At 35.5% G+C, this 13,876-nt stretch overlaps 1 protein-coding gene across 1 annotated transcript in view; it reads right to left on the reverse strand.

Annotated features, from left to right (window-relative positions):
• Window positions 1-13,876, reverse strand: part of LRP1B (LDL receptor related protein 1B) — a 1,771,065-nt gene that overhangs the window by 147,070 nt on the left and 1,610,119 nt on the right. Inside the window, exons 66-68 of the mRNA XM_004375116.1 lie at window positions 13,262-13,368; window positions 12,787-12,919; window positions 4,934-5,056 (exon numbers count right to left, since the gene is read on the reverse strand). Coding sequence (XP_004375173.1) covers window positions 4,934-5,056; window positions 12,787-12,919; window positions 13,262-13,368 — 363 coding nt within the window. The remainder of the gene's footprint in view (window positions 1-4,933; window positions 5,057-12,786; window positions 12,920-13,261; window positions 13,369-13,876) is intronic.

The following is a 13,876-nucleotide window of genomic DNA, read 5'->3' on the forward strand; positions in this document are numbered from 1 at the left end:
TTTATTATTTTCTAAAATTGATCAATTTTAAAAACCACTAATTTAAATACCCCCAATAATGGCCACAATCTCCAGTCTTGGAAATTTTTAATTCCACAAGTCTTATTATGACCCTTCTTCAGCCTTAGCTGAAACTGTAGCAGGTTGATATATATATATACCTTCTCCCTATTCACCAATGCCTTTTATTCTTTACTTCTCTCCCTATTGATATTAGATTCCATGTTCCATATTTTCTTTTTTTTGATTTTTTTTATTGTACTTCAGGTGAATGTTTACAGAACAAATAGTTTCTCATTAAACAGTCAATACACATACTGTTTTATGATATTGGTTAACAACTCCACAACATGTCAACACTCTCCCTTCACGACCTTGGAGGATCTTTTTTTTTTGGTGAAAATAGACATAGCCAAAGATACACCATTTCAAAAATTTCTACATGTACAATTCAGTGACATCAATTACATTCTTCCAGTTGTGCTGCTATTCTCACTATCCTTTTCCAAATTATTCCATCATCATCTTCAACTCACTGTCCCCAGGTCCATATTTTCATTTATGTATTGAATATATATTTATTGGGAACCTATTACATGTTGGACACTGTTCTAAACACTCTTCTGGAAACTCATTCTATTCCCAAAACCAGAATTCTCTGGTCCTTTTCTCTTTTTCATCATAGTCATCTAACAAAACCCCAAACTTAGATAAATTGAATGAGCTACTATCTCAATGTCTGCATCTAAGAAACCAGGAATATTGCAGCTGATCACACTGCAAGGGCAACTGGTACCACAAAATGTGAATATTTAGTAATGCCAGATGGCAGATGGGCCTTCAACACTACTTCAAAATCCTATATGTGTGTATATATACATACATATATATGTGTGTGTGTGTGTATATAGTCATGTCACACACCTACCCTATACAATAATGATTCAAATCTGCATATTTTTAATCCTCCTTATAACACCAACCTCTCAAACTCTGTATACAATCATGTTTCCTACCACACAAAAATAAGTGGAGATAAAAAGATGGGGAATCCTTAACATCTTATTAAATAATAGCACATCTATCTCCATCTATACATAGGAGCCCTGGTGGCACAGTGGTTAAGAGCTTGGCTGCTAATCTAAAGGTTGACAGTTAGATCCCATTCTGGTGAGCTGTGTCTGGGGTCTTAAAAACTTTCAAGTGGCCATCTAAGATGCATCAATTGGTCCCAATCCACTTGGAGCAAAGAAGAATAAAGAATACCAAAGACACAAGGAAATTATTAGCCCAAGAGACAAAAGGGCCACATAAACCAGAGACTCCATCAGTCTGAGACCAGTAGAAGTAGATGGTGCCCAGCTGCCATCAATGACTGCCCTTACAGGGAACACAACAGAGAATCCCTGATGGAACAGGAGAAAAGTGTGGAGCAGAACTCAAATTCATGTAAAAAGACCAGACTTAATTGTCTGACCGAGACTAGAGGAACCTCTGCAGCCATGGCCCCCAGAAGCTCTGTTAACCCAGAACTGCAACCATTCCCATAGCCCACTCTTCAGTCAAAGATTAGACTGGACTATAAAACACAAAATAATACTCGTGAAGCGTGTGCTTCTTAGTTCAAGCGAATACATGAGACCAAATGGGCAGCTCCTGTCCGGAGGCAGGAAGAGAAGGCAAGAAGGGACAGAAACTGGCTGACTGGACACAAGAAACCCAGTATGGAAACAGGGAGAGTGCTGTCACATTATAGGGATTGCAACTAATGTCACAGAAAAATATGTGTATAAATTTTTGTATGAGAAATTAATTTGAGCTGTAAACTTTCACCTAAAGCACAGTTAAAAAAAAAAAAAAAAAAAAGGTTGGCAGATTGAATCCACCAGCTGCTCCTTTGGAAACCCTACTCTGTCCAATGGGGTTGCTATGAGTCGGAATTGACTCGACGGCAACGGGTTTGGTTTTTGGTTTATCTTCATCTATACATGGCTTCCTCCTCTCAGTTCATTTTTTGTAACAGAGAAGGTAGCTCTACTCCTATCTAAAAGTAATTTATTCAACTGCTCAAGATGTCATTTCCCTCTATCTCATCAGGAACCATTCCATCTTTTTTTTAGTAACCTTACTCATTCTCAGTCTCTTCTGCCAGCTGATACTCTTTTAAATGTTGGTGTCCTTCAATACTCTAACCCAACTCCAGTCTTGGCTTTCACTTTCCTCCCTCCCGGAATAATCCTATCTAATTCCACAGTATCTATTACCACCTTTTATGTTGACTTCAAATTTACATCACTGGACCAGAGCTTTCCTTTAAACTCTATAACCAAACTCCCAATGCCTACTTAAAATCTCTACATGAATATCTCCTCAAATGCATCTCACACCAGTCTTACAATATTTACTTGCAAAACTGTTCCTCTTCCTATGTTCCCATCCATTCAAATGTGCAAGCAAACAACCCTGTAACATAACACAAACCCCATAACAACAGCCTCTTCCTCATCTGTCCCTTATCCAATCCACTACTTAGTTCATTTTATTTTGCCTTTTAAATCACCTTCAAATCTGTCTTTTTTTTTTGCCATCATGTGCTGTCATCACCTTGATCCAAGCTATAGACATAGGTTGCCTAGAGAAATGCAACGGATTCTTAACTGGCCTTACCACCTTCTATCTAAGATTTGTAAAATACAAATATGACCATGTGCCTCTTCTGCTTAAATCTCTTTGTAATTTTCAACTGCTTTCAAGATAAATCCCAAAACCCAGGTATCTCTGCTTTTTTTTTCTTTTGAGTTTCATCTTAAACCAATATCTATTTTGCTCTCTAATTTCTGAGCATGTAGCTGTTTTAGTTCCTCCAGTGAGCTATGTTCTGTCCTGCCTCAGGGCCTTTACGTATCTTGTTTCCTTTTCCTGCAACACATGTACTCCCCTCCCCCCAATTCTTTTCTCCTATTTGGCACCTATACGTCTCTCAGATCCCCAAATGCTACTTGTCATAACCTAAGATTGAATAATATCCCTTTGCTGTATACTTTTGTAACTTAGTATATTTTATAAGCACAGCAGATAACCACCGTTTGTAATCATGTACTTTTGTGACTATTAATATCCATTTTTCACTAGATGATAAACTCTGTGAGCTCTGTCCAGGTTCATGTCTGTTTTCCTTATTATTCCTTATTATATCATTGAAACTAATCACAGTATCTCACTTTACAAATATTTTTTGAATGAATGAATTATATTTTTCCCATGCTGCTGACTATGCCTATGGGGCTTTTTGATCTATTGCCTTAAAAACGGTTGCTTTCTGATTACCCTCCAGAAATAATTCATCTCATACCTCTCTGCCTTGTGTGTACCTTTTACTTAATACTACCATTGCTTGAAATCCAGTGTATGGAAATTATGGTTATTTTTTGCAAGCAGAATAAGAGCTCTTTGTCAACAAAGCAAAGCAAAACAAAACATGTGCTGTTCAATTTTTTATCCCAATTGCTTCACACAGTTTTTGGCACATACTAGCTTGACTCAGTGTTGATACTGATGACTGAGAGGAATGCAAAAAATTCAGAAAATTAAACTGGATTTTATGAGTTTCCAGCTGTAATGTTTAGAATAGTCCTAAGAATCCCTCTTGGCCTTAGAAGTGATCTTGGGGGTCTGAATTTGTAAATTCACAAAGCTAATTAGTTACCAAACAGTTCCTATTCCATTCGCTAGTTTTCTGGTAAAGAGAGAGAGAAAATAGAAAAAAAAAAAAAAAGAAATACACAGTTTTTTCAAACAGCAGGTTCTTACTTCATTTTGGTAGATAGACTCACACATATTTTGATGTTGCTTGATTCAGAAACAATATAATCTCATGATTCTGTGACTCTCTAGAGTTCATTTTGTAAGATTATATAGAAGAATTGAAAATGAAATTTAGTTATATCTCTGAACACGTGTACCTACAAGAAAAACTCTCCAAGGGCTTTGTCTATTTCAAGTTTTAAATCCTTTTAAAATAAAGCTGCAGCCTTGGTTTTTGTTTTGTTTTTATCTTCACTGTAATGTCAGTAGTCAAAGTCATCATCCATCAAGAAATTCTGCGTTAACTTGGTGCACCAAACAGAACAAAAAATTTGAATGCATACACTCATGGTATTTTTTTTTCTTTTTTAAGTCACCGGATGTGCTATTTAAATATATACGAAGTGCTAGTATCTTCTTATAAATTAGAGGTAAAAATACTTTTCTTCCTGAGATTAGATACAAAGAATGAAGAAGGGTGAAAATATTTATAAAAATACCAAAAACGTATATTTTGGTAATTTCAACTTGTACATTTATATTTGTTGGCTTCATAAGGATATTCCTAACAAATATTGGTTACGAGTAACTAGAATTTGAAGAAGCAATAACTTTTGTTAAGATTTTCATGTTTAATGTTTGTTCACTCCTAATTTCAGTTCTCTGCCTAACTCTTATGATATCTATGTACATCTCTTCTCTGAATACCCTCAACAGTGGGTGACTTTTGCAACTATGAGATTTTATTTGTATTTTTCCATGCACTTATATGTCAATAAACCTCATATTTTTAACAAAAAATATCAATTTGGTGAAAGTCAGAGAGTCCTCATATGACCTCATTCAGTTCAAAAGGTTGATTATTCTAAATGGTCCCATATAGACCATAATCTATATTTTGAATAGTGTTCATATTGTGCATGTTCATCTTTACAGAAGGTTCTCTGCAAAGTTATAAAATTTTGAACAACAGAAACTATTACCTAAGCAAAAGCTGTACCTGTGGTTATAGTTTATCTAGCTAACCCCAATATGGTAGGATTTGTGGTTCACCTCACCACTTCATTGATTCATGCTGGTGCACTAGATCAGGAGAAAGTACAACCTAGAGCCACGTGAAATGCCATACCGCACACGTCAGGGGCTTCATCAGAGTTGTCTCCGCAGTCGTCTTCCCCATCACACACCCAGAAATGTAGTTTGCAAAGGGAATTATTGCAGAGAAACTCATCGGCTCTACATATGTTTCCTCCTTTAAATTATAACGAAAGACAAAGAGAGAGTCATCATAATTAATGCCAGTCAGTAGGACGCATATTCATCTAACCCTTAGTACACAGTATCTACAGTTTCTTGATTCTTTTCTTCATTTATTTATTTTTTTGCACAATACTACCAGTTGTCGATTTGAATCCAACTTATAACTACCACATGTGTGTCAGAATAGAACTGTGCTCCACAGGGTTTTCAATGGCGGATTTCTTAGAAGTAGATAGTCAGGACTTTCTTCCAAGGTGCCTCTGGGTAGACTCAAACTGCTAAGCTTTTGGTTAGCAGCTGAGCATGTTAACTTTTTCCACTACCCAGGGATTCCTCCGTAATACTAGGAGTGGGTAATGTCCAATTTTTTTCCTTTTTTTCTTTGTAATGTTTATGATGCCTCTGCATTTCAAACTACTCTGATATTACCCTCGTGTATCTCATATTCTCTAAAGAATATTGATATGATGGCAAGAGAAAGATTTTTTTTCTCAAACCTAAATAGTTTTCTTCCATTCCACATCATTTTTATAATACTGAGTATAAAGAAATTTAAATTTTAAAGAACATTAATTTTATAATTAAAAAGTGTATTGTTCTAGAAAGGAAAGACATTTTTCTTTAGACTTATTAGATAATGAGCTGAACCTGAAATACTGAGAAATTGGATCACTGAAAACTTAGAATAACCAGCAGAAAGTTTTTTTTATGGTAACATACAAATAATTCACTGTATAATAGCAGTAGAAATTGGCTATATTACACAATTTCCCTGTTACCCACAAAGAAATCATGCATGCTACAGGTCACCACTTTTTTCTTTTTACATTTTTTAAATGCTTGCTTTCTTTTTTTTTTTTTTTCCTTTTCATACACAAAAAAGAAATCATCAGGCGTACAGGAATACTATAACTTAGAATTGCTAATTATATCTACTATATGCAAAGTATCCCAGAGTATTTATACATTTTTATTATATGTCTAGTGATGTAGCAATACACAGTAGAAACTACAATGACTGGGAAGTTAGGTACTGTGGACTCTTGCTTTGGACAAGTAAATTAATTTCTATGAACCCAGTGTCCTCCTATGTTAAAGAGGAAGTATGTTTAACGTGATTTATATCTTAAGAACAACACACAGAAACCTGATGAGAATTTAGAAACAAAACAAATAAGATTGCCCTCAGAGAATTACACTAAATTTATCTAAAGCTCATAAATCAGACAAGATATAGGACTGCCATGTTGGCTAGATTTGACTGGTTTAAGGTATTACATATTTAAAAATGAGAATGTCCGTTAGAACATGGTACTATAGAGTGATGGTGGTCATTCTTGCAAGCCTAGAAAATTCCTACAAGGAGGCAGTATTCTTCTTGTGAATGCACTTTGGAGGGAATAATTAATCTAGTTTTGTGAAGGTCAAATAACTTTTCTTATACCGAGTTTTGATTTGCCACATAAATCTCTAATAATTCACTTCTAGTAGTGAAGGGTTAAGTCCCTGGGTGGCACAAAAGGTTTGTGTTTGCTTGCTAACCTAAAGGTTGGTGGTTCAAACCCAACCAGCAGTGCTGCAGAAGAGAGGTCAGACAATCTGCTTCTGTAAAGACTGCGGCCAAGAAAATCCTATGGAAAATTCTGCTCTGCAACACATGGGCTGCCATAAGTTAGAAATGACTTGACGGCACTTGTTTTTTTTATCTTTGGAATAAATAGATTTTGTCTTTGGAAGTGACTAGAATTTTAGAATGATAAAACCAGCTTCAGTGTGAAGAACTTGGGAGTGAGGATAAAAGAGTAATACCAGGACTAAAATAAGAAACCAATCTGAAGGTGTGGTTGTGGTAATCCAGAAAAGAACTAACAGTAATTGCTTTAGAGTTCCGACATTTGAGAGCTTTTTAGAAGATAGAACCCTTGGGAACTGAGGACAAATTAGGTGACATGGCAAAGGAGAGTGCATGCTACTCATTTTTTGGTTTGGGCCACTTAGTGGAAGTTTGTGTCATTCAATTAAAAAAGGATCACAGCAAGAGGAATAAGTTTAGGAGAAATGGTGACGCATTTCATTTGAGGTACTGGTAAGACAACCAAGTGGTGATGTCTAGCAAGCCAATGGATAAATGTGTCTAAAGCATAGGAGAGGGTTCTGAACTACGAAGGTCCATTTGGAAATCATCAGAATAGTTATGACTTGAAGTGCAGGAGATAACAGAAAGAACCCAATATTTAAGAACTGAGTAGATAAAGAGGAGTTGAAAAAGGAGACTAAGAAGTAGCCAGCGGGAAAGGGTTGTATCATACAATGTTTGGGTAAAAAAAAAAAGTGTTCTAACAAGAAAGTAGTAGTTAGCACATTCAAATGATGCTAAGATGCGTGGGAAAAAACAGACACCTGCATATATTTAAATGATGTTGGGAATAATCTAGTAGACAGGGGAAGTTTAAAGATACAGGAGATAAAATGGTAATTGATGTAATAAGCAACTTGAGTGTGAGGGAGTTGAGATCTAGATAAAATGAAAGGGTTAGTCTTAGAGTGGAGGTGAGACAACACTTCAAGCAGAAAGAAGAGCAAGCCTAAGCACAGTTGTAGGTAGCTTTGTTAATCTGATGTGCAGGTGTTGACAAAGCTAATGGCTTCCATTATTGTTGTGAAGTAAATGATAAGGTCATTAACTGAGAGGGACAGAGATAGAGGTGGCTTGATGACAGAGTTGAGGAAGAAAGGCAATTTTTAAAACATCTGATAGGATTAATGGTGGAGAGAGGTGATTAGGGTAAATTAAGTAGATTGCTTACAATATTTAAGTAATAATTGAAGCCTGAGGCCAAGAATTATGATGATAATCTGAACAGTTGTAAGACTTTCTGAAAAAATGCTGAGTAGAACTAGTACATGTTGAATTGGCATATCTGAGTATCACAACTACTCTAAGCTACAGATAAGATCAGGTCCTTGGTGAGTCCACCAAGATGAATATCACTATGTGAGATTCTGACAGTCATACATCTGGCATGGGGCGGGGTGTGGGGGGCAGGGGGCTCGTTCTTTCAAACTTCTACAATAATGAGCTCTAAAATGCCATAATTTAAAAAATAATTTACCAAAACCCATGCAACAAGACTACATTGCCATTTAACAGCTCTCTCTCTGAAAACAGTAAAAATAAGATAATAAGTGCAAATTCTTTAGTAATAAAGAAACTAAATATATAAATATCAGTATGTGGTGAGTTCTGGCTTAATTCAAAATCAAAAGGCATAGAATATGAAGCAGAGTTTTAGTCTTTCAGAATAAAAATTTAAATGAATAAATCTCATTGCATGTTCCATTTTACAATGGATTAAATTCAAACAGAATTTTGTGAACTCTTGGCATCACCTGATTATTTTAAGAAAAGTCTATAGCATATCAGTCTTATTAAAAGGGAAAAATTCTCTAGATATTGCATTAGATAACATAATTTTTCCAAAAGTGTTGGACAAGCCACTGTTTTTATTAAGAAAAAGAGAAATATAAACAGAATCGTAATTGTAACAGAAAGGCAAAGCTTTTGTGAGAACCTCCAAAAGACTTCCTATTGTGCTATAAAGAATATACATTTCAAAAAAATGCATCATGGGGCTATCATGCCATCTTCAAGCGTAACTTAAAATGCCTATTTTGAAAATGCATGAAAGCGCACATATGATGGAGCCAACTTATTTTCATTATATTTTAAGGACAAAAATTTAGACTTGTAGAATTCTTCAAATGCAAAAATAAAAACAAAAGATATAATTTAAAGAGATGGGCTTGATTCAATATCCCACTTTTCTAGTCATGTTTTTGATCAGCACAATGGAAAGTTACTAGAAAAAGTGAAAAAGATTTATTAATTAACAATAATTTGTGTCTAAATTATAACCGAGCCTCTGGGAGGTTCATAGATATCTGGACAAGTGCAACATCACAGAGAATAAGTTACTACAGTTCTTATTCTAATTTGGTTTAGAGTTTTTTAAAATGTAATAATAATTTATCATTTCCATAAATGGTTTACACATTTTTTGAGCTGATGATTACTGAGAAGAAAACCTCACAATCTTTTCCACCAACATTCTCATAAAGAATAAAGTTTTTGAGCTTAGACCAAAATAAGTAGTAAGTTATTTTGAATCATATGTTTTACCTTTAAAATTATACATGATGCCTTTAACTCCATAGTACTTTGGGTTTTAGTGTTTAAGAAGTATAAACCATTAAAATTGATTCACTGGGAAAATGTGCCATGCTTATTCTACAGCTCCCTTACCTTCTAGCCCACAACCTGGTGGCCCCTGTGTCAAGATTTGAGATTAATAAAAGTGGGATTTAATAGAAGAGAAGTTTCATTTGACATTCCATTTCCTCAGTGTCTTCAAGTACATATTTCCAATAGGTAATCCACTTCCCAAGAGTAAATTAAATACTAAAAATCTGAACTTGGTCATGCCTTAAGGACACCCATACAAGATCAAATACGTTAACCACCAAGGTATCTCAGTGGAATGTATTTACCTAGCAGCACATACCAAAAAAAAAAACAAAACAAAACCCGTTATCCTCAAGTTGATTCCAACTCGTAGCAACCCTATAGGATGGAGTAGAACTGCCCCATATGGCTTCCAAGGAGTGGCTGGTAGATTTGAACGGCTGACCTTTGGGTTAACAGCTGAGCCCTTAACCACTGTGCCACCAGGGCTCCTAACAGCATATAAACCACCACCCCCCCAAAAAAATTTAGCAGTATGTGGGGGGAAGAAAGGGGAGGGGTTGATCCATTTGTAAATGATTGAATTAAAGACCCTTGACTCTTTCTTAGTCCTTAAGCTTAAACACTTAGTTAAAAAACAAAAAAAACACCTGTTGTCATTGAGTCAATTCAGACTCATAGAGACCCTATAGGCAGAGTAGAACTGCCCCATAAGGTTTCTAAGGAACGCCTGGTGGATTCAAACTGCCAATCTTTTGGTTAGCAGCTGTAGCTCTTAACCACTATGCCATCACAGTTTCCAAACATCTTAAATCTGAAAGACACATCATGTTTCAAATACTGTAATGTTCAATTTTTTACCATAATGTTCAGTTTTTTTTTTTAACATGGAATCCTTTGTTCAAACAATTTTTTAAATGAAATATAATATTAAAAAAAATTAGATCTATCTTGACAGGATTATCCCTTCCTGCACTCATTTGCAGACACTCCTACATCTCTGGGAGATATTTCACTGTGGTTGGATTTGATAACATGAACAATAAGCACAGAAAGTTTTGTGGAGACAGATTAATAACTGATTCTCATTTCAGTAATCTTTCTTTGCTATTACGTAGTTCAAATCCTATCACCCTCCTTCTTTTAAAATTTCAAAACTTCTTCAGAGCCTTCCATGACTTCCCAAACTGCTCAAGATTAAAACCAAACTCTGTAATATGAATCTTCAATTACTTGTGGTTTCTGAACAGCTAAACTGTCTCTCACCTCTGTGGTTTTGTACATAATGACCCACTACCTGGAATATTGACCCTTGGTGGTGCAGTGGTTAAGATCTGGGCTGCTAACCAAAAGGTCTGCAGTTCAAATCCGCTGGCTGCTCCTTGAAAACCCTATAGGGCGGTTCTACTCTATCCTGTATAGGGCCGCTATGAGTTAGAAATGACTCGACAACAACAGGCTTAGCTGGAATATATTCCCTCTTTCTGTTTTCATACCTAATTTTTGGCATCAAGAAACTCACATTCCAATAGAGAAAAATTAGTCAGAAAGCAGAAATAATTATATTAGAAGGCAGAATGTGATAACAGATATGCAATCAAAGGATTGCTATGGAAAATCCAAAAAAAGACATAATTTGGTTGAAAACCAGCTCAGTAGCAACAAAGATGCATTTTACGGAATGATAGAACTTTAATTGGCAAAGGTATTGAGATGGAGGAAACAGCAGAAGAATCAGGAGAGATGGTAGAAAGCATGAAACATGTTGCTAGATAATTATTTTCTAGTTCGGCTAGACTCTAAGATACCTGAAGAAGAGTTATAGAATACAAAGTGGGGAAGGTCAAGTTAACCCTGACTACCAGGCTGTGCTGTTTGCATATAATCAGGAAGAGCCTTGGGTAACGACTGACATAATCAAAGATACAAGTAGATACCATGAACCTGGCAGCAGTGAATAGGATGCATTAGATTAGAGATCAGTTAGGTGGTATTCCACAAGCCCCGGTGAGAAGCAACAAGAGCATGCAGTAGACTGGTGGCAGTGACTGAAGTTGAGGTAATGGAGGTTATTAGCTGGAAAATGGGAAAAAAGATGAGTAGATTTTGTTGCTGCCTGAGTGAACACAAAATTCTCTGGCTCTAGAGTGACAGATTACAGAAGGTGAGTGTGAAAACTTAACTAAAAGTAGAAAAGCTATTATGAGCATTTAACTTTCATGGCCCTCTAAAATAAGCCACAGGAGACCTGGTGCTGCAGGGGTTAAGCGCTTGACTGTTAACCTAAATGTCCACAGTTCAATCCCATCAGCCAATCCGCAGGAGAAAGACAGGGAAAAAGATGTGACAGTCTCCTTCTGTAAAGATTCCAAACCCAAAATCAAACCCATTTCCCAGTCGATTATGACTCATTGCGACCCTGTGGGATAAGGTGGAACTGCCCCAGAGGGTTTTCTAGGCTGTAATCTTCACAGAAGCAGAATGCCACATCTTTTTCCCTCATAGTGTCTGGTGGGTTGGAACTGCCGACATTTTGATTAACAGCCGAGCGCTTTAATAACTGCACCACCAGGGCCCCTTCGTAAATATTACAGACTTGTAAACCCTGGTGGCTGTTCTACTCTGTCCCATAAGGTCTCTATCTATGTGTTTGAATCAACTTTACGGCATTGGGTTTGTTTTTTGGGTTTTATAATAGCCCGCAAACTCCAAATTAGAACTAAAATTTCTTCTGGTGAATATAAATAACAACATTTTTTTCTGGTTTGGGATGGAGATATTTTCTAGTCATACAATTAAGACCTAATATTAAATAAAATAGAATATATTTTCCTTTGGTGACTAGATATTTTAGATATTTAAACTATATAAACTGACTGCATGTTCAAATGTCTTACATCATGTCAAAATATCTAGCATGATCTCTGTTGGTGATGTTCCCAATATTCTGAAACGTAAAGCCCATTGAGAAACTTTTGTAAGCAAGTTAAATACTATATTCAAACAACATATTTAACTTTATGAAAATAACAAGAATTATATAATTTGTGATCACCACACAATTTATTTGTTTTCATATCATTAATTCTAAAATAGTAACAACAGCTGCTTTTAATACAGGATTGATAACTAAAGAAATTGTCATCTGCCAGGAAGTGGTCTTCACATGGCTGGAGAGTAATAGATTATAAAATTGAAATTTGTCTTCCAGAATGCATATATATAATCCCTTTCCCTGCCCCAGCACCTAGTAGAATGACATACTCATAAGAGGTACACAGTAAACACTTGTATTTTGGATGCTTTGTCAAGAGAAGAAGAGATTACCTTGTCTGATAATGATCTGGATTTAGAACAAACTGATAGGTAATGACACTAGAAATACTAAAGAGAATCATTTAATGACCTCTAGCACACTCTATATTCTGCTCAGCTTCTTAACATCCATTCTCTCCTTTAAAGGTACAAAATAACCTTACCTCTGTCACAGTTCTCTTCATCACTGCCATCCACACAGTCTTGAACTCCATCACACAGCCATCTAATTGGAATACAGTGGGCTTTATTTTTGCATCGAAACTGATCTTCCTTACATTCAGTCACACAGTCCATCTGTCCAAATACAAACGGGCACTGCAGTTTTCATTAATGATAATGATACAGTCACAGGCAAAATAAATATTCAGCTGACACTACTGAAAATGTATTGCACCATGGGCTTTCTTTTATTTTGCCTTAATGAATATAACCTCTACAGATGACAGTGGAGTTTAATATATGAACGACATGAAAATGCGGGTACTTGCTGAAATTACTGTGTTCAACGTACCTGTCCAGACCTTTTAAATGGTGCTGATAATCAAGATCCTGTCTCTTTACTCTATTTTTATTACATAAGCTTTCCCAAACTTGATTCAGATAATTCAAAGATTTTTAATGAATGATAGATCTTACCTCGTCTGAACCATCGGCACAATCATATTCTCCATTACATCTCAGAGATGCTGAAATACATCCTCCGCTGGCACATATATACTCACTTGATGAGCAAGTAGGTGAAGCTGAATACAATTATAAAATTGAAATTTAGATACAGGAAAAACAATGACTAGTTTGAGGAATGAAAACATATATAAGCGTATTAAAATATGAATTCATAGACGGCATTGAACATGGTTTATATTATTTAAACCTGGTTCAACATTTGGTATTAAACATTCATTAAAAATGTGCCTTACAATATTATTGCATTGTATTAAATATTCATCAATGTTACAACAGCCTGTATAGTAAGGATTCAACTCACAAAATTAAAGAAAAAATAAAACTCCAATCCTCCATCTCTAAGATTTTGAAGAGTTCAATGATTTTTTTCACAATTTTTAAAGTAAATTATTTTAAAAGACAAAAGTCTCAAGTTATTTTAAAAAATGCAATAGGATTTAGTGATTTTTGGAAATGTTAGGTCATATATGCATTGTATAAAGCTAAAACTGAAATCTTGGCATAGTCTCATGAACTCAGGCATATCTATTTGACTGTTGATGTAAATGTGTTATTTACATACAT

Source organism: Trichechus manatus, unplaced genomic scaffold (assembly GCF_000243295.1).
Source record: "Trichechus manatus latirostris isolate Lorelei unplaced genomic scaffold, TriManLat1.0 scaffold00033, whole genome shotgun sequence".
NCBI lineage: Eukaryota > Metazoa > Chordata > Mammalia > Sirenia > Trichechidae > Trichechus > Trichechus manatus.